Source organism: Peromyscus leucopus, chromosome 8b (assembly GCF_004664715.2).
Source record: "Peromyscus leucopus breed LL Stock chromosome 8b, UCI_PerLeu_2.1, whole genome shotgun sequence".
Lineage (NCBI taxonomy): Eukaryota > Metazoa > Chordata > Mammalia > Rodentia > Cricetidae > Peromyscus > Peromyscus leucopus.
Window position 1 is genome coordinate 71,122,701 of NC_051086.1, and position 21,702 is coordinate 71,144,402.

At 40.7% G+C, this 21,702-nt stretch overlaps 1 protein-coding gene across 1 annotated transcript in view; it reads left to right on the forward strand.

Annotated features, from left to right (window-relative positions):
- Hsf5 (heat shock transcription factor 5) overlaps positions 1–21,702 on the forward strand; it is a 42,555-nt gene that overhangs the window by 17,108 nt on the left and 3,745 nt on the right. The window contains 3 exon segments of the mRNA XM_028878243.2: positions 2,686–2,783; positions 7,518–8,039; positions 11,573–11,747. Of these exon segments, the coding sequence (XP_028734076.1) occupies positions 2,686–2,783; positions 7,518–8,039; positions 11,573–11,747 (795 nt within the window).

Below are 21,702 nucleotides of genomic sequence, written 5' to 3' on the forward strand. Positions count from 1 at the left end.
GAGGCCAGCCTGGGCTACCAAGTGAGCTCCAGGAAAGGCGCAAAGCTACACAGAGAAACCCTGTCTTGAAAAACCAAAAAAAAAAAAAAAAAAGAGTGTGTCTTAGGACACAGGGATAATTTGGTTTCATAATGATATTGTTGGGGAGAGTATTTTAAGGTGTGTTACCTTTGTTTATGTTGCATTTGTTTAACTCTATGAAGCTGTGTTACTGTGATGGTCTAATAAAGAACTGAACGGCCAATAGCTGGTCAGGAGAGGGAGAGGTGGGGCTGGCAGGCAGAGAAGATAAATAGAAGGAGAAATCTGGATGGAAGGAAGAGAGAAGTAACCAGAGAAGGAGGAGGACTCCAGGGGTCAGCCACCTAGCTACACAGCAAGTCATGGAGTAAGGAACAAAGGTATACAGGAACAGAAAAGGATAAAAGCTCAGAGGCAAAAGATAAACTGGATAATTTAAAGTTAAGGAAAGCTAGCTAGAAATAAGCCAAGCTAAGGCCAGGCGGGGCATTTATAAATAATAATAAGCCTCCATGTGTGATTTATTTGGGAGCTGGGTGGTGGGCCTCCAAAAGAGCAGAAAATAACAACATGTTGCTGCTTTCATGATGCACAGTACATTAATTTTTCAAAAACTAAGCACAAACTTGGATTTTGGCACCTAGCTATTCCTATTCCACATACTTGCCAATACCACAGTCTGTTCTGTTCTATTAGTTGACTGTGCAGAGTGGGCTGCCTGGTAAGCAGGAGTCTTTGGAGAGGGCAGCTTCACAGGCTCTCCTTCCTGTTGTTCCTCATCTCTTACTGGACACACGAATAGCACTTCATGGTTTGCTGCGTTCTTACACACAAAAATCAGCTGTCAACTCTCTAGTATAATGACATTCTCTGAGCTATATTGTACTTTTATTTCTCCAACAAATTTATTTTAGAGAGCATTTTAACATTCAAAATATTTAGACAGTAGAGTCATACTACTGAAATATTAGAAAAATAAATGTAATCTTTGCATTGGTTTATTTATAATGAAGCATTGCTTTTCAGTACAATTTGGAAACAATAACCTGCAGCTCTTGACTAGGTCTTTTCTGCCACTAGGGGGCTAGGTTTTCCTTAGTAATAAATGGAAGGAGAAGTCCTTTCTTCCGTTTTGACCCTCCTGCAGGTCCTCCATAGTTAGCTATTTATGGATGCACTTTATTTCCAAGCATCTTTATTCTCTCAAGTATAGGAGAAAATGAGTTCATGCTGGAACATCCAGCCTTGTTACTGTTGGCAAATTTCTTACTATCTCTGAGTTTTAGTTACTTTTTAAAGTAATGTTAGTCTGATTGGTATGATAAAAATGCATATGAAGCATCCACCATTGTAATGTCTGAAGCATGGTAGGCACTCAGAACATATCATCAGCTGTTTGCCCCAAAGGTGTGATGATGTAACTGATTCTCATTCATTCTGGAGAGACTCTCTAGAAAAGAGCTCAGTCTAGTAAACTGACTGGACACCTTTAAGTTACCTGTTCCAGTGCAAAGAGTTTGACCTGTTCATGTCTTAACCATAAAGAAAAGGTTTGCAAAATAGAGTTTTGAGTTTGTGACCTAGTACTACACATTTTGTATTAAAATATTGGCTGCTGACATTTACTGATTGCTGTCATTACTAGTGTGAGTGTTCTGTGTATGCTAGTTTGTTATGTTGGTCCTTGAAACACCATGCTAGCAGGGTCTGCTGTGTCCGTGTTTTAATAGAATGCAAACACTGAGACCGGAAGTGATTAACCATGTTCAGATTTATAAAATACCTAATCATGGAGCCAGGCTACAGAACCAGGCAGGCTGAATCCAGGATCCTCATTCCTAATTGCTTGTCTAAATGGCAAAAAATATGTTTTGCATGTTTCTCTATTAAACACATCATTTATGGGTAGATTAGAGAATATATTTATTTATTTTACTTTGAAAGCACTTCCCTCTCCAAATAGTTGTTAAAATGATGAAGCAATTATTTAGGAACTACAAATAATAGTTTGCTGGCTTTAGTGAAATGAAATTACTTTCAGTAATAACAAACGTTTGGTTAGAAAAGTAACAGCATGCTTAAGCACTAAAGAATTACTTAGTGGCTGGGGATGGGGTGTGGTTAGTAGATGCCTGCCTCCTGTACATAGAGTCCTAGGCTTGATTCCCTGGGCTTGCATAAACTAGGTAAGGTAGCTCACACCTGTAATCCAGCACTTGAGAGGTGGAGGCAGGAGGGTCATGAGTTCATGGTCATCTTCAGCTACAGAGTGAGTTTTTGGCCAGCCTGGGCTGCATGAGACCCTGTCTCAAAACAACAACAAAAAAGAAATTACAAAAATTGATAGAAACTTTTACAATTTTATTACAGCCAGGTATAGGTACATACATTTATAAGCCCAGCTCAAGAGGAAGAGAGCTAAGAGGATCCCGGGAGGTCACGGTCAGCCAGGGAGATACATCAAGATCTTGTCTCAAAAACCAATAGATAAAACATTTCAATTTATTATATAACCATGTTTTTAAAGCAATCAGCAGCACCCGTGTGTGTGTGTGTGTGTGTGTGTGTGTGTGTGTGTGTGTGTGTGTGTGTAACATGAAGTTCTTTGCATGCTCTGTTTTCTTTGGCTGATGGCTCGTTCGTTTGTATTTGAATCTGTTCCAGCTGTGCTACAGTGCTGTTCTCCTTCCACTCACATGGACGCCCTGAGTAGCTGTGTCACCCCTACCGCCTCTTCCTACGCACACTGTAACTACTTCCAGGTAAGATGCTTGCACACTGTAACTACTTCCAGGTAAGATCCTTGCACACTGTAACTACTTCCAGGTAAGATCCTTGCACACACTGTGCTTGGCAATACTATTAATTTGACAGATTTTCCAAGTAGAAGCCAGAAATAGGCTGGGTTTGTGGGCAGAGTGTTGATGTGAATGATGCCTGAGTGTTATTCTTGGCTAGCATGGTCCAGTGTAGGCACCATTAGCTTCATGTAGCCTTTTTGTTTCTGGGCTTTCCTTTTTTTGAGACAGGGTCTTGCTATATAAACAAAGCTGGTCTTAAATTCATGATCCTTATGTCTCCACCTTAATGTTGGACCACAGATGTGTATACTACCAAGCCCAGCTCACATGTGACCTTTTAACTTTAAATTACTGGGTTAGGAATTTAGACCAGTAGTAGTGCACTTGCTTGTCATGCACAGGGGCCTGGGTTTAGTCCTCAGTACTGGGGAAAAAATGCATATTTAAAACTTTCCGTAGTCACACTTCATTCCATTTATTGGGTAGTCTTGTGGTTAGTGGCCATGAAACTGCAGCAGAAAAATGCAATGCTCGCATCACTGCTGACAACTACCTTGTATTGTGCCGTTCTAGGCTCTTTCAGAATAAGAGGAATACCAGAGAAACCCAGGGTATCCAAAATGAGAAATTGAATCGCTGGCCCCTTCAGCCTTAGCATGCATGTTATGAACACCATACTTCAAATGTCTTGTCAGTATTTCTTAGGAAACAGCTGCTTTGATATAAATGGTTTATATTGATGTTTTTTAGAATAAGAACAGATTTATGCTATGCATTTTGTGCTATAATTCTTAAAGTGGAATTGTGTGTTTGCCCAGATAATGATCTAGCTAAGATAGGTTTGCTTCTAAGAGAATTTTTGTGCACGTGCACACACGCACGTGTGTGTGTGTGTGTGTGTGTGTGTGGTGCAGTGCTGGGGATTGAACCAGGACTTCACATGTTAGGCAAACACAACCACCAGCCCAAGAGAATATTTTGTTAGTGGCACTACGGTATACCAAAAGACATTTTATTTTTATTCTTTATAGAAAACATGGGAAGTAGATAATCAGGCTATTTTTTGAAGAATATAGAGTCTGATAAAGGTGAATTAGCTAACTTTGTCTTCTTTCTTTCTCTTCCTTTCTTCCTTCCTTCCTTCCTTTCTTTCTTTCTTTCTTTTTTTCTTCCTTTCTTCCTTTCTTTCTTTCTTTTTAAGATAAGGTTTTCATCTATATAGCCTATGCTGTCCTGGAACTGTATGTAGCCCAGGCTAGCTTTGAATTCATGAGAATCACTCATCCTCCTGCATGCTGGGATTACAGGTGTCAGCACATTTGGCTTAAGTTGGCTATTTTGTTTGTTTGTGTTTCTCTGTGTAGCCCTGGCTGTCCTGGATCTCGCTCTGTAGAACAGACTGGCCTCGAACTCACAGAGATCTGCCTGCCTCTGCCTCCTGAGTGCTGGGTTTAAAGGTTTGTGCCACCACCGCCCGGCCTTTAGTTGGCCATTTTTTAAAAAAAGATTTATTTATTTACTTTATGTATGAGTGCTCTATCTGCATGTACAATTTTATGCCAGAAGAGGGCATCAGATCCCATTATAAGTGGTTGTGAGCCACCATGTGGTTGCTGGGAAATGAACTCAAGACTTCTGAAAGAGCAGCCAGTGCTCTTAACCACTGAACCCTCTCTCCAGCCCCCTAGTTGGCCATTTTTTATGGCCAGTATCATCAGACATTGTGCCTTAAGCCCATCTTCTTTAGAGGGGTGTACTTAATCCATAACTAGATGCTCTTGTTTGTAAATGTACTCTTTTCTCTAGAGAATGCTAGAAATATACTGATGGTATTTGTCTTGTTGAAATTTTAAATGTATTATTTGAACATTTTTATAAACATTTCTTAACTGTACACAGTAACAATACATGTTAATCTTAGGAAAATGGAAATAGGTATGCATAAGATTAAAAAGTAGAAAAACACAAAGCAATTTAAGATTCTATTGATTTTTTTTCAATATAGTAAGTACCAGATGTAGTGGCATATGTCTTTAATCCCAGCACTTGGGAGGCAGAGGATCTCTGTGAGTTCAAGGCCAGCCTGGTCTATAGAGTGAGTTCCAGGACAGCCAGGACTGTTACACAGAGAAACCCTGCATAGAAAAGTAAAAACAAAACAAAACAAAACAAAAAATCTATGTGATAAATTTGGTGGCATTGTTGGCACCAGTGAGGGTATGCATGAGAAGTCAGTCTGGGACTGGCCAGCAAGATGTCTCAGCAGGTAACGGTGCTTGCCACCAAGTTAGACTATGTGAGTTCTATCCCCAGGGCCCTCCTGGGGGAAAGAGATAATAACAGACTCCTACAAGTTGTCTTTCAACCTCCACATGCACTAGAACGCACACACGAGCACACACACACACACACACACACACACACACAGACATAAATAAATTCTGGAGGAAAAAAGATCAGTTTCTTGCCATGGTTAATAGCAGAAGTCAGGCAAATCTAAGCTTGGACCCTGGCTCTGTCAGCTATTTCAACATCAGTTTTTAGCTAGGCATGGTTCCATGTTCCTGTAATTTCAACACCCAGAAGCATAGAGGCAGGAGGCTTCAAGTTAAGAACAGCCTGGGCTACATAGTGAGTTCCAGGCTAGCCTGGGCTATGTATCGAGATCCTGTCTCAAAACAAAAAACTAAGCAAACAAGCAAGCAAACAACCAAACATGATAAGGTAGGACCGGTAGGACAGTTCAGTGCAAGCCTGATGACCTGGATTTGAGGCCCAGAGCCCATGTGAAGGTGGAAAGAGAGACCAGAAGCACAGGCTGCCCTCTGATTTTCACATGCATGCTGTGGCACACCCACCACCCACCACCCACCACAATAATAAATAAATATTTAAATGATTTTATTATTTTGAAATGGAAATCACTGGGCTGTGTAGCTTAGTTGGCAGAGTGCTTGCCTGGGAGCATGAATCCCTAGGTTTGATAGGACCTTATAAACAGGGTGTGAGTCACAGGTGAGTACAGGTGGAAGTAGGAAGTCAGAAGTTCAAGGCCATCCTCAATTCTTTAGGAAGTTTGAGGCCAGCCTTAGATGCCTGCGTAAGTCCCTCTCTCAAAAATAAATTAATAAAAATGAATGAAGAGCATCACATTTCATAGGGCTTCTGAGAATTAAATGAAGTAATGTCTGTAAAGCACTTAGCGTGTGTTTGGCTAAGTGTGTAAAGCACTTAGCGTATTTAAGAACTCAAATGATGATATTGACTATGATAACTTGATGCTTACACTACTTGAGTTTACATTATTTACTTTAAACATCAACACAATCCTTGTAGTATGTTCAACAATATAAACTCTTACATATTTTATTTAATTATAGCTCTTCTGCATTTCTGTTTATAATCTGAAATAATATGGCATCCATTGAATGTCAAAGCACTACTTATTTATTTACTATTTTTTTAAAGCTTTATTTATTATGTATACACTGTTTTGCCTGCATGTATGCCTGAAGGCTAGAAGAGGGCACCAGATCTCATTACAGATGGTTGTGAGCCACCATGTGGTTGCTGGGAATTGAACTCAGGACCTCTGGAGGAGCAGCCAGTGCTCTTAACCTCTGAGCCATCTCTCCAGCCCTAAAGCACTATTTATAAGGACATACCTTTAAAAAAAAATTTTGAAACAGGGTCTATCTGTGTAGCCCTGGATGTCCTGAAGCTTACTGTGTAGATCAGGCTGGCCTCAAACTTGTGGTGATCTCCTGTCTGTGTTTCCCAAATGCCGGGATTCGAAGTGTACCCCCATCACACTCTGTTAAGAGAATATATCTTTTTTTTTTTTTTTTTTTTTTTGGTTTTTCGAGACAGGGTTTCACTGTGTAGCTTTGCGCCTTTCCTGGAACTCACTTGGTAGCCCAGGCTGGCCTTGAACTCACAGAGATCCGCCTGCCTCTGCCTCCCGAGTGCTGGGATTAAAGGCGTGTGCCACCATTGCCCGGTGAGAATATATCTTGATATAAATCTAAAAGCCACAACTCTTTTAGTCTATTGCTTTATTTTTATTTTTTTATTTTATTTATTTATTTGCTTTATTTTTAAAACAATCTCAGGAACCAAAGGACGTTTGACATTCCATCCATTTTTACCCAGGTTATTTGTAAGTGAGTATTAGTGCCTCCCCCTAAATGTGTAGAAGGATTTATTCTGTGTTTAAAATACCCTTACTCCTTAAAATGGTGCATGAGAAATGAAAGGGACGTTTTGTCGGCCTTCATGGAGGGTTGTACTGTACAGACATTTTGTCAGCAGATAGGTATTTAGGTACTATAGCATTTTTGTATTTTTTTTTTATCCTGAGAACTAGCAGTCCATTCCAGGACTAAACTTGCATGTTTGATATATAATATATATTAAGCAAATGTTATTCATAACACATTTGAAGCTATCACTGCTGAAAAGCAAATTAGCCTTCAGGTTTTCTTTGTTTCTTCTCTATGCTGGTAACTGAACCTAGGCCTGAGTATGCTAGGCATTGCTCTACCCACTGAGCTACATTGCTAGCCCTACTTTCAGGGTTTGGTAGTGAGCTCAAGTTTACTGTATTAAGCATTCACGAACTTAAATGTTACTACTTTCCTCCTTAATTGTATACTTGATTTTCTATCCGAACAGTACTATTTTCTCTTTTCCCAGAATCCTCCAATGCAATCTTCCTATCCAGTTGAATTTCTGCCTTCTAATTGGCCTTGCAGTGCTACTGATGAAAACAAAAAGACAGAAGTAAACCTAGAGGCTGTCTTTCAAATAGTAGATGAGTTGCATTCTTCCCCTAAATTGGAGATGGTAAAGGTGGAGCCTGTTGAGCATCAGTGTCCATCATCTCAGTCTAACAGAGGCCAGCACATCTTACCTAACTCCAACAGCAGCAACCCATCTTCCACAAGTCAGGCTAGCCAGCTGGAGCCACTTACTCCTGTAGGCTCAGATATCACGTCTTTCGTGGTTGGAACAGAACAAGCGATTACCTGCTCTCTACCACAGTCACCCGAGTACATCTATACCATCCACACAGCTCAACCTTTGGAAAATAGCACAATGCAGGAGTCTGCGACCATCCAGCAAACGCATGTCAAACTGAAGGAGCAGCTAAATCACACTCCATCCCCGTCTTCAGTAGTGTTTGTTCAGGAAGGGCTACCGTTCAGCACACAGCAGGTAAGGATGCGAAGAAGACTGCCAACTAAGCTCCCAGTACACAGTGCTTCTTGCTGAAGATGTTAGTCAAGAGTTTGTCTAGATGTTATCTGCATCATTTAATATCAGTTCACTGTGGTTTCCAAAAGGATTGTGTCATAATGGTTAAGCAAAAAAAAAAATAAAAGATTAAGAGGAAGTTACTTTAACCCTGGCCATCCTCCAACTGTGGTATAGTCTGAAATGAACCTCTAGATAGGCAATCAGATTGATTGATTAGGGTCTAAATACTATTTGTAGCCTGGTGGCACTTGCCTATATCCCAGCACTTTAGAGGTGGAAGTAGGATTGCTGGGAGTTTGAGGACACGCTGAGCTATATAGTGAGTTCAAGGCCAGCCTGGGCTATATAGTGAGTTCAAGGCCAGCCTGGGCTATATAGATAGACCTCATCTCAAACACAAGGAAAATTGAAAAAGAAAATATATTTCCATGTTGGGTGTTCCTTGAGTTTTGTCCCGTCCCTTAGTTTGGGTACACTAAAAGATATGTCCCGCCGGTATAACTTCACCACCTAGACACCTGTTCTACTTGACATAGATGATGACTTCCTTAGCTATCTGTAGGTGGAAGGAAGGATAAAGTTGCAGGTCATTTCTTTCTTTTTAAAATTATTTATTCATTTTATGTTATGTGAGAGTGTTTCACCTGCATATGTGTTTCCTTGATGTCCTTGGAAGTCAGGGGAACATATCAGATCCCCTGGATCTAGAATTACAGATGGTTGTGAACCACCATGTAGGTGCTGGGAATTGAACCTGGGTTCTCTGCAACAGCAGCCAATGCTCTTAACTGCAGAGCCATCTCCCCAGCCCCAATTTCTTACTTTTTTATTTTTTGTTTTTTTTTGTTTTTTTGTGACAGGGTTTCTCTGTGTAGCTTTGAGCCTTTCCTGGAACTCGTTTTGTAGACCAGGCTGGTCTCGAACTCACAGAGATCGCCTGCCTCTGCCTCCCAAGTGTTGGGATTAAAAGCATGTGCCACCACGCCCGGCCTTTTTTTTTTTTTTTTTTTTAATGTTGTTTTTTTTTTTTTTTTTTTTTAAGTTTTATTTACTTGTTATGTATACAGCATGTTTGCCTGCAGGCCAGAAGATGGCGCCAGATCTCATTACAGATGGTTGTGAGCCTCCATGTGGTTGCTGGGAATTGAACTCAGGACCTCTGGAAGAACAGCCAGTCAGTGCTCTTAACCTCTGAGCCATCTCTCCAGCCCTCTTACTTTTTTTTTTTTTTTTTAAGATTTATTTATTTATGTATGTATACAGTGTTCTGCTTGCATGTGTCCCTTCAGGCCAGAAGAGGGCACCAGATCTCATTACAGATGGTTGTGAGCCACCATGTGGTTGCTGGGAATTGAACTCAGGGCCTCTGGAAGAACAACCAGTGCTCTTAACCTCTGAGCCATCTCTCCAGCCCTCTTACTTTTTTTTATAACATCACAAAACTCTATTGATTTCACTGGGTTCAGATTTTTTTTATTAATCTTGCATTCCTAATCAATTAAACAAAAACTAGTTAATCAAAAGTACGTCCAGAGTAACCGAGGCCTTGGGATGCTGAGGTTGGAGGAGGTGCCACAAGTCCCAGGCCAGCCTGGGTGACAGTGTGATACTCACTCTTAAGAAGTTAAGAAAAATCTATAATTACTGTATACAATCAAGAAGTCATGTCGTCTGTAGCCCGTGCTGGCCAGGCATTCATATTTTAGCCAAGAATGACTTGGAACTCTGGATCTTTTACCCTCAGGTGCTAGGACAACAGGCGTGTGTCATCATCATACATGATTCAATTTGGTTTTTTGTTTGTTTGTTTAGATAGGTCTTACTATATGTAGTTCTTTTTAAAATACTTAAATGTATATAATATTCAAGTGTAAAGATTTTCATTTCTTTTCTCCCCTGCTTTTTTTTTTTTTTTTGGTGGTGGTGGTAGTGGTAGTGTTAACTGGAATGGAATATAGGGCCTTGCCCATCTGGTCAAGCTATTGTATTTGTATATACTGAAAGATACACCCTGCTGATACAATTTTATACCTAAGCAAGGTAGCACTGGGTTATACCCCCATCCTAAATGTCTTTAGATTTCTATCAATTCATTGTCCTTTTTGAGACTATTAAAATATGTATTAAGATGATATAATTTAAGTAAAGATAGTCTCATATTTTAAATATGCCTGTAGAAATAAAAGTATTTAGTAGCCGGGCGTTGGTGGCGCACGCCTTTAATCCCAGCACTCGGGAGGCAGAGCCAGGCGGATCTCTGTGAGTTCGAGGCCAGCCTGGGCTACCAAGTGAGCTCCAGGAAAGGCGCAAAGCTACACAGAGAAACCCTGTCTCAAAAAAAAAAAAAAAAGTATTTAGTATCTTCATAGTTATGTGTACTACTGGGTTACATGTCTTAAATTGAATATGCACAGTGTTTTCTTTAATATGTTTGACTCCCATAGTTCTTTTTGAAAACTAAATTTTAACTTTTAGCTTTTTTTTAATAATATAGTTATATTCTAAATAAAATTATAAAGAGCAGCATGGCAGAAGCTGGTTATTTTGACAAAGGGTTTTAACATTCCAAAGAACATTTTGGAATCAGAGAAATTCATTTATAAACAGGATGGATAGAGATTTTATAGAGAATGAAGCATATATAGTTTGAAACATATACAGAATATAAAATTAGTAAAACAGTGTCCATTCCCCATTGACACTATCCAGTAGGATCATGCCTATTTGTGACCATCCCAGGGTCATGGGTTAGGAAGGGACATCAACTGAAACACACACTAAAGCAAAAAAACAGAGGCTCTCACCAAGTGTGTTTAAAATGTCTCACTGGTGTAAGTCACAAAAAGCATCCAGACATGGTAAATCTTCCTTTACTCATCAGTAAGTATTTTAGTTTCATGTGCATTTCAGTGGCTTGAGTATGTAGAAAATGTACGTCTTACTGTTGAATAGTTAGATAAGTCACCACAATCAAGGGTAATATTCTTATTCTTTTTTTTTTTTTTTTTCTTTTTTTTTTCTCGAGACAGGGTTTCTCTGTGTAGTTTTGTGCCTTTCCTGGAACTCACTTTGTAGACCAGGCTGGCCTCGAACTCACAGAGATCCACCTGCCTCTGCCTCCCGAGTGCTGGGATTAAAGGCATGCGCCACCACTGCCCAGCTTTTTTTTTTTTTAAAAGATTTTATTTATGTATTATGTATACAATGTTCTACCTGCATATATGCCTGCAGGCCAGAAGAGGGCACCAGAGCTCATTACAGATATTGTGAGCCACCATGTGGTTGCTGGGAATTGAACTCAGGACCTCTGGAATAACAGCAAGTGCTCTTAACCACTGAGCCATGTCTCCAGCCTGGTAATATTCTTCATAAGCAGGAAAACATGTTTGCAGGATCCTGTTCCTATAATAGAACTTCATTGATAATGTATATTAAGTTTTAGTAGATATTTGGAGTAAATATCAGAATAATAAGTGTGCTTCATGTTTTAGGTGGATAGCAATATAAAATGCCAGGCCAATCCACAGGAGAATGTCTTGCCTTCAGAACAAATGGGATTCCTTATTTCAGAGATGGGGCCTTCTAACAAGCCTAGTAAAGACACAGGCTTATCCACTCCAGTCAGATACAGAGAGCGGAGAAGCAACTCACGAGGAAAGTCCCCTGGTAAGGGTGAAGTAGTGTAAGCTCTAGAGTGTGTAGCACTAAAATGCTAGCACAGAACCTTGGTATGTAAGTCATATATGAGTGGTAATTAGCATGGATCTTTATTATTATAATTATGTCTCTCATGTTGCTGTTTTATATCGTTGTAGTTTAAACTAGTTTTCTTAGTTACCTTTGTATGTATGTAATAGTTGTTTTCCTAATGGGCATATAAGAATTTGAGGTTTTGGGGTACTGGGGAGATGGCTTGGCCCCTAAAAGCACTTGCTGCTCAAGTATGAGAATGTGAGTTCAACTCTCCATTACTCACATTTTAAAAAGCCAAGCATGTCTGCATGGTCTTGTAACCTTAGTGCTGACTGCTGGGGCTTACTGGCCACCAGCTGAGTTCCAGGTTCATAAAGAGACCCTGTCTGAAGAGAATGAGGTGTAGACTGATAGAGAAGGACACCTGAAGTCCTCTGGCCTCTGTGTGAATGCACACGCATTCACCCCCACACCTCCACATATTCAAAATAAATGAAAGAATAGGAGCTTTCAAAATACTGTATATAGTAAAGAAAAGTAAAGAATTTTAGATTAACTTAGAACAGATATGATGAGGTGAAGGGTAATTTAATAATCATCTTCAGGTACTAAAGATTTTATTTATTTTATTAACAAACATAGGGTATGCATTTAAATTGTGAAACAAGAATATTTGATAACATTAAAGATACTGCATTGAGTACATTATAAATATACTTTAAAGAATGAGTCTGTATAAGTGCTATTGTTTCAGGATGTGTGATTTAGAGGAATCTAGTCATATATTGGACACTGGGACACTTGCAGGTGGTTCTTTGTTTTGAGATGGTGTCATCCCAGGTTGCCCTCAAACTGGAGCAGTGATTCTTCTGTATCAGTCCTATTAATATGCAGACACATACCACCATACCCAGCTTTGATTCACTTCTAGTAGTGAATTGAATACAATTGTATTTTTAATTTAAAAATGTTTTTTAATAACCAATTCAAGTCATTGTACTCTGCAGTGAACATTTTTTTCTTTTCTTTCTTTTTTAGATAGGATCTTGCTAAGTAGTCCCAACTGACATGGAACTCACTGTGTAGCCCAGGATGGCTTTGAAATTCATCCTCCTCCTGCCTCCTGAGTGTTGATTGTGGATATGTGCTGCTACATCTTGCTTGCAGTGGCTAATGTAATATTCTCGAATTAGCCAGATATGGTGGTTCCCTCCTGTAGTAGCAGCCCTTGGGAGGTTGACACAGGAGGACGGATGCTATTCTAGATGAAGGCCAGCTTGTGCTGCCGAGTGAAACCCAGGTGCCACACACAACGCAGGGCTAGGGGTGTAACTTGGTAGAACACTTGCCTAGATTAAACCACAGCAGTAAAAAACAAACAACAACAACAAAAACCCTCAAGTTAAATGCATGCCAGATGCCTGAAATACAGGCAAAAGGAATTAACCAAATTAGTCACTAACCTCTATCTTTAAATATTAAGAACTTCTCTGAGAATTTCTCTAAAAACTAGGATGAAGATAGTAGTGCCCAGGGTCTGTCGTGGTGGCACACACCACAATCCCTGCACTTGGGAGGCAGAAGCATTGTGAGTTCGAAGCCAGTCTGGATCAGACGAGACTCTCTCAAAAACCCTGAAAGCAAACCAAGATGGCGCTCAGACTGACTAAGGCTGTCTTGTGAGTGAGCTTGCAGGATCATGTTTGGTTGAGGATATTTCCCAATCAAGATTGAGATTTCAATACTTGCAGACAGGTAAAGCAATGGGGTTAGTCTAGAAGGTCATATCAAAGCAAGAAGGACAAGAACTAATTTTGATGGGCCTATTTTTATGCCATAAAGCAAATTTGATGGAAGTACTGCAATTTTTTTAGGATTAGGAAACTGCCATATCTGGCTTTCCTGTGCAAGGTCCTAACTTGCTTATTTTCCTCCCTAGCCTCATCTGAAGTGGTTCTCAGGAAGGATTAAAGATTTTGTTTTTCTTTTCTTTTCTTTCTTTCTTTCTTTCTTTCTTTTTTTTTTTTTTTGAGCTGAGGATCAGACCCAGGGCCTTGTGCTTGCTAGGCAAGTGCTCTACCACTGAGCTAAATCCCCAACCCCAAGATTTTGTTTTTCTAAACAAACAAAACTTTAGTTTTACTTCAACAATTAAACATCTGTCAATAGATTAGAGATTATATGGGCATTGTCCTTCCACACACATACCTTTTCCCAAAATCAGTATGTATTTTGTTATTATCATTTTGAGACAGCACCTTGTGATATGTCCCTGGTTGGCCTGGAACTTACTATGTAGACCAGGCTAACTTGAGTTGCCTGCCTCTAGCTCCCAAGTACTAGAATCATAGGTTCAACCTTGTTAGATTTTTTTTTTTTTTTTTTGGTTTTTCGAGACAGGGTTTCTCTGTGTAGCTTTGCGCCTTTCCTGGAACTCACTTGGTAGCCCAGGCTGGTCTCGAACTCACAGAGATCCACCTGGCTCTGCCTCCCGAGTGCTGGGATTAAAGGCGTGCGCCACCACCGCCCGGCAGATTTTTTTAATTACATATGGGTTACATAAGGCCATTTTCATGAAAATATTTAATGTACTTTGAACATATCCCCTCATATCCTTCTATCTTACCCTTTCTTTTCTTTATTTTTTTTTAAATTAAGGCAAGTTTATTGAGAAAAATAACTTGAACACAGACTCCTTTTCATTTTAAAAATTCAGTGAAATAAGTATTAAGCTTTACAAAACTTTTCTTGACAGAACAAAATTTAATTTAAATCTCAATACTATGCCTAATCTGCAAAGGCTTGATCCTTAAATGTGTCATATTATTTTTATTAAAATATAATTACATCATTTCCCTCCATTTCTTTTTTCCAACTGCTCCTATGGCCTTTTCCTTCCATCTTTTCCCTTTCAAATTTCTGGCCTCCTTTTTAAAAATTGTTATTGTTACAAACACACGCACACATGTGTAAATATATAAATACAACCTTCTGAGTCTTTTCAGTGCATGTACATAATTTCAGGACTAGTCACTTGGTATTGGAGAAGGGGCTCGTCTCTGAGGGAAGATTACTTCTGCTCTCAGCATCTCTTAGTTGTCTGTAGTTCTTTGTCTAAGCTGGGGTTCAGCCCTGTAAGATTTCCATCCATGCCTGTTGTTGCTCTTATTTAGGTAGCCATATTAGTGAATTGTACTAGGTGAAGCTGCCCTATTGGTTCTAGAAGACACAGTCTTGCAGAGGGTTTCCTAGTCCTCTGGTCCCTCCCCCACCTTTGGTTTTTCGAAACAGGGTTTCTGTGTGTGTAGCTCTGGCTGTCCTGGAATCCACTCTGTAGACCAGGCTGACCTCAAACTCAGAGGTCCATCTGCCTCTGCCCCAAGTGATGGGATTAAAGGTGTGCGCCACCACCGCCTGGCCCTCTGGTTCTTAAAAAATCTTTCTTCCTCTTCTTCGGAGGTATTCCTGAGCCCTAGGTACAGGAATTGTCTGTAGATGTATCCACGGGGCTCGGCACCCCACAACCAGTAGTTCTCTGCATTTTGACCAGTTGTGATCTTCTCTGATGGCCTCTATTCCAGAGAGAAGCTTCTTTGCTAAGGGTTGGGAGCTACACTTCTTTGTGGATAAGGAGATAAGTATTTAGGAGTTCTGCTGGTTTAGTAAACTAACAGTAGTAGGCTCTCCTCCAAGATCCATGACCTCACTAGCCCTAGGTAGTTGGCTAGGTTCCCAGTACCAGACATGACTTCCTTGCTGTGGAGCAGGCCATAAATCTAATTATACAGCTGTTGTTACTGCCAATATATGAGTGCCACTGTTGCAGCTTTAGGGATGCCTTGCCTTGCTGGTCACTGTTCATAGGCTCCACAGCTGGGTTGAACTATTGGTCGCTTCCCTCCCTTGGCAGCTGACATTAGCACCTTATGGGACTATGAAGGGTAGTCCTCAAGTTCAGGTCAGAACCAGCTCAGATCCTCCAAGTCCTGTGTCCATAGTGTCTGATGTCTTCAGCGTTAGGGTCTTACGGTTAACCTCTGGGAGGCCACCAAGGGCAACAACAGTAAGAGTCTGTTGTTTGGGGAGTCTCTTGGACTCCCTGACCAAGAACTTTAAGGGATTTTTCTGCCTGTCACTGACTTCCTTCGGAACTCCTTTTCCAATCAGTCCCCATTTCCCTAGGCAGCTCTGTTTCTCCTTCGGTGTCATATACGTATATGATTTATGTATTCACATGAAATCTGGGACCCACAAATGAGAGAAAACATGGTATTTGTCTTTCTGAGACTGACTTAATTTGCTTAGTGTGATTATCTCCCATTGCATCCATTTTCCTGGGAACAACATAACTTCATTCTATTTGGGGGCAGTATGGGGAATTGAACCTAGAGCATTATGCATGACAAGTCTGCACACTGCCACAGCTGTCACCCATGCCCTAACTTTGTTCTTTTTCATGACTGAAAAAAATTCTAACTATACACCACATTTTCTTTACCCATTTTCAGTTGATAGACTCCCATTCTAGTTTGTGTTCCTACTCCTACTGAAATAGTTCTAAAGCTTGCAGATATGTAGGGTCTGAACAGTCACATACTTTGGAGAACAGACTTACTAATTCCCTGGCATTTTCATCTTTTTAAAAAACTGGCACATGTGCATTTGTACATAGTAGTTGGTTTCATAGTCTTAAAAAAAGAAAAGATACCTGCTTTCTTACCTCTGGTCATTCCAGTTGGGAGTTAAAGCAACCAGAGATCTCATTCAGCTCATTTGAATCCTGAACAGGGTTTGCTGTCTGTCTGTCTTCTTCATTTTCTCCCTTTAGCCTAATGGCAACCTGTACTGAGGTCATGTGAACAAGTGTGCTAGATTAGGCTTAACTGGACTTGATTGGATCATTTCTCTAAAGAAATTTTTTACTTTTTAAAACTTTGTGGTAAATACGTTCCTTATGGAGATTTGTTTGTGCATAAAGGGATTATTAAAGTAAGTGCTTGGTCAAAAAGAGAAACTTGACAAAATGTGGATGCCGGAAGAGGGTGTCCAATCTCCCTGGAACTGGAGTTACAGACGACTGTGAGCCACTATGTGGATTTCTGTGTGTTTGTCCATGAGTGCAGTGCCTGTGGAGGCCAGAAGAGGGCATTGGATCCCCTCAAACTAGAGTTATAGGTGGGGGTAGCCACCTGATGTGGGGGCTGACTCAGGTCCTGTGCAAGAGCTGTTGAACCATCTCTCTAGCCTCTGGCCCTTTGTCAAATTGGGATGCTGAGCAGTTGGATACACGGCCCAAATAACAACCCTAGACAATAGTGTGCCAACAATTAGCAAAGAAATGTTCCCATCCAGGCAGTAGCCGGTTGGTAGAATGCTTGCCTAACATGTATGAAGTCCTATAGATTTGTATAAGCCAGGAATGGTGGTATGGATTCACAATTCCAGTACTCCAGAAGTGGGTGGAGGCAGGAGGATCAAGAGTTCAGCTATACAAGGCCCAGCTTGGATTAAGTGAGACCCTGTCATAATAGGAAAAAGAAGAAAAGAAGTATTCCCTGTCTCTACTTGCATAGTGAATGTCATTGACCTGTCTCATCTCTTCTTTTAGGGATATGCTAAATGCAAGAAATAAGTCAACACAACGTGAATTCTGTTGGCCCATTCCTCTGTGGTGTGTGCTCATTTGTTCTGTGGTTTGCTTTCTAGGGCATTAGAGGGAGTGATTTTTATCCGATGTTTTTGTGTGGTTAGATTTTTTGTGGCTGTGATGAACACCATCCCAAAAGCAGCTTGGGAGGAAAGGGTGTCTTTCCGCTGACAGTTGTAGTTCATCATGAAAGGAAGTAGGAACTCAGACCATGGAGGAGCGCTGCTCACTGGCTTGCCCTCCTGGCTTGCTCAGCCTGTTTTCTTACACCACATAGAGCCGGTGCCACCACCCACAATGATGTGGGTGACCCTCTCACCTCAATCACTGATTTAAAAACTTCCCTTTAGGCAATCTGATGGAGGCATTTTCTCAATCGAAATTCCTCTTCCCAGATCACTCTAGGGTAAAGCTGATAAACACTGACCAGGACACATGAGTAGCAAATTTCACAACATTCCAGCCTGTGTATCCTAACCACCTGCTAGTGCTGCTGTTTTGTTTTGGATATTGGGTATTTAATTCAAGTATGCACATCCTATGCATAAGTTCTATCAGTGAATTATGCTGCCTGCAGGTCCACATATTTTTAATTTGGATTGTATCAGTACCCCACTTCTAGGTTCCAAATCCCATATTGGTACATAAATTAGACTACAGTAATCACATAAACAATCAGAATCCTAATACCCCAAAAAGAACCAAAGGCTTGAGTCCTAGCTCAGTGGTAGAGCCTTGGCTAGCATGCATTCTGGCTTGAATCCTCAACACCCCAAAACAGACAATCAAAAGTAGGAGTTGAACAACTTTTCCCTCCCAACAACCTGAGTCTAAGCTTCCCGGGGCGACGTGACCGTGGTGTCTTTCTACTAGCTCTCATGTGCAGCATGAGCGAAGGGCTGGGGAGATGGTGGTCAGTGACGTGTTTGCTACTAAAGCTCGGGGACCTGAGTTCAGAGGCCTAGTACTCATGTAAAAATCTTGGTACAGCAGAATACACTTGTCATCAGTGCTGGAGAGACAGGATCCAGGAGGATGATTGGAACTCCAGGTTCAGTGAGAGGCCCTGCTCCAAAAATGAAATGGGAAATAACTAAGGAAAACATAAGGTGATGATCTGACCTCTGCACATATGCATACACATGTACACACACACACACACACACACACACACACACACACACACACACACCCCAGAGATAGTTTCTCTCTCTTCTATGTCAGCAGGCAGCTATAAATATTCCTTCATTATATGAATATAATTATCACATATGGTCAGAGTTTTTTTTTTTTATTAGAACTTACTCATGGAGGACCAAGTTCTGTAGCTTCAGTAGAGCTCAAAAACACAGCTATGAAGACTAGAGAGATGGCTCAGTGGTTAAGAGCACTGCTTGCTCTTTCAGAAGTCCTGAGTTCAATTCCCAGCACCCACATGGTGGCTCACAACTGTCTATGGGATCTGATGTGCAGATGTACATGCAGACAAAATTAGTATACATAAAATAAATAAATCTTGAATACAGCTGTCAGTAGCTTGCCTATTTAAAATGTGGGAGCCAGACATGTTGGCTCATGTGTATAATCCTAGAACATAGGAGGTAGAAGTAGAAGGATCAAGAGTTCAAGGCCAGCCTTGGCTACATAGTGAGTTCAAGGCCAGCCTAGACTACATAGCCAAAAATAAATAAATTGAATAAATAAATAAAAATAACAACGTGAGATAAAGGGGAAAGAATCAAAATTAGGAGGCAAATAGAAGTCTTCATCATGCTGCCTAAGAGAAAATATTTAGAGTATAAAACTATAACTCTATATTCACAATACATGAAAACCCCTAAAACTAATCAAGAAAACACAACACAATAAAAAATAAGTTTAATTTAGTGGGGCTGTCCAGCATGCACAAAGCCCGGGGTCAGTCCCCAGCACCCCAGGAACTGGGCATTGCACACATCCCTGTAACCCGAGCACTCAGGAAACAGAAGAATCAGAAGTTCAAGGTCATCCTCAGTACCTAATGAGTCAAGGCCAGCCTGGGCTCTGTCTTAAAAAAAAAACTATGTGCTTCACAAGAAGAAATATAACTTATTCAAAGTCTAGAAAAATGTTCAGAGCTGGGGACATATTTCAGTGGTAGATGGGTGACAAGGCCCTGGGTTCAGTCCATATCCCTGGTGCAGGGAGGGAAAGATGTTTAACCTCTCTGTTCATTAGAGAAATGCAAATTAAATCAAACCGATTTTCTTGTGCCAATCCAATCAGCAAAACTATAATTGGTAATAACCTCAAACTTCACAAAGACATGGGGGCAAAGGACCTTGTATATACTGTAACTGGGATATAAATCTGTATATAAATTTCTATATTTTTTTTAAGATAGAGTCTCACTGTGTAGCCTAGACTGCCCGTAGCTCAGGCTGGCCTCAAACTTGTGACATTTCTTCTTCCTTGGCCTCCCAAGTGCTGAGATTACAGATGTGAGCCACCACACCTGGCTCTATAGGTTTTGTTTTTTTAATTTGTATTTGTGTGTGCCTGAGTGGATGTCTGTACACTGTGTGTGTGCAGTGCCCACATAGGCCAGAAGAGGGCGTCAGCTTCCCCTGGCATTGGAGTAACAGCTGGTTATGAGCCACCGTGTGGTCTCTGGGAATCAAACCCTGGGTCCTCTGGAAGAGCAGCCAGTGCTCTTTACCACTGAGCCATCTCTCCAGCCCCTTTATAGCTATTTAACAGACAATTTGGGATTATCTAGTTGTAAACAACTCAAGAATGGCACTCCTGATGCTATATGGAAGGTACTCAAAAGAAGCCCGCTGTAGTGTTGTCAATAATAGCAAAGCCGCGGACAAACAGTAACACCCAACCAAAAAGCCAGGTAATCCATTGATGTAATGAAATACTGCATAGTCATTCAAGAAATGGTTCCTGCTGGGAGTGGAGAGATGGCTCAGTGGTTAGGAGCACTGGCTGCTCTACTAGAGGTCCCAAGTTCAATTCCCAGCAACGGCATAGTGGCTCACAACCATCTGTAATGAGATCTGGTGCTCTCTTCTGACCTGCAGGTGTACATGCAGACGAAGCACTCATAAATAAATAAATAAATAAATAAATAAATCTTTAAAAAAAAGAGAGGAAGGAAGAATGAAATACTGCCTGTGATGCTGTGACTGGAGAGATGATTAAGCATTAAGTGTTCCTAGTGTGCTTAGTGAATGGGCACGTTGCTGCACAATGCTCCCTTTCTGGAGGCGAAGAAAAATAAATGTATGTCATATAATTATAGAAAAGTCAGCTGGGCGGTGGTGGCGCACGCCTTTAATCTCAGCACTTGGGAGGCAGAGGCAGGTGGATCTCTGAGTTCGAGGCCACTACAGAGTGAGTTCCAGGACAGGTACCAAAACTACACAGAGAAACCCTGTCTCTAAAAAAAAAAACCAAAAAAAAAAAAAAAAAACCAAACAGATAGATAGATAGATAGATAGATAGATAGATAGATAGAGATAGATAGATAGATAGATAGATAGATAGATAGATAGATAGATAGATAGATAGATAGATAGAATAAAGAGCATGGCTGCCTTTGCAGAGGACCTACAACTCACAGCCATCTCTACCACCAGCTCCAGGGATCTAAAACCTTCTGGACTTCTGGACCCCACAGACCCCTCCACCTATGTGCACATGTCCACACTGAGACACATCATTCAAACAGTAAAGCTCTGACACAGCAACACCACACACAGAACATTGCATGTCTTACTGAGGCGAGGCACACCTATAGGAACACATTTTATTTCTGTGTCACTGAAAACTGAAATAGGTGTAGGTGGGAATTTTGTACATTAGAATTATTTCCTATTTCCCTCTTTGTGTTTTGGTCTGGAGTCATTTCTACTTAATAGGAAAAGATGCCTTTTAAAGGTAAAAATGACGACTGAGCCCATTTAAAGCATATAGTATACTCACGATGATGGACAGGGGCTACTCTGGTCCAGTCCCAGAGCATCTTCAGCACTCTCAGAGAAAGCCCAATGTTCACTAAGAAGGCTTTTGTTTTGTGTTGGACAGTTCTCCTTTCTCTTGCTCTGCTAATCTATCTTTGGCCTCTATGAATTTACCTAAGAGGATATTTCACGTAAATGCAATCACACAACACAGGGCCTTTGTGTCTGCTTGGTCACAGGTCTAGCGTAAGCTCATGGAAGTTTACCCAACTGCACTCACCTTTATTCACTGAGCTATCTCACCACTGCCCACCTCCTTTTTTCTTTTATT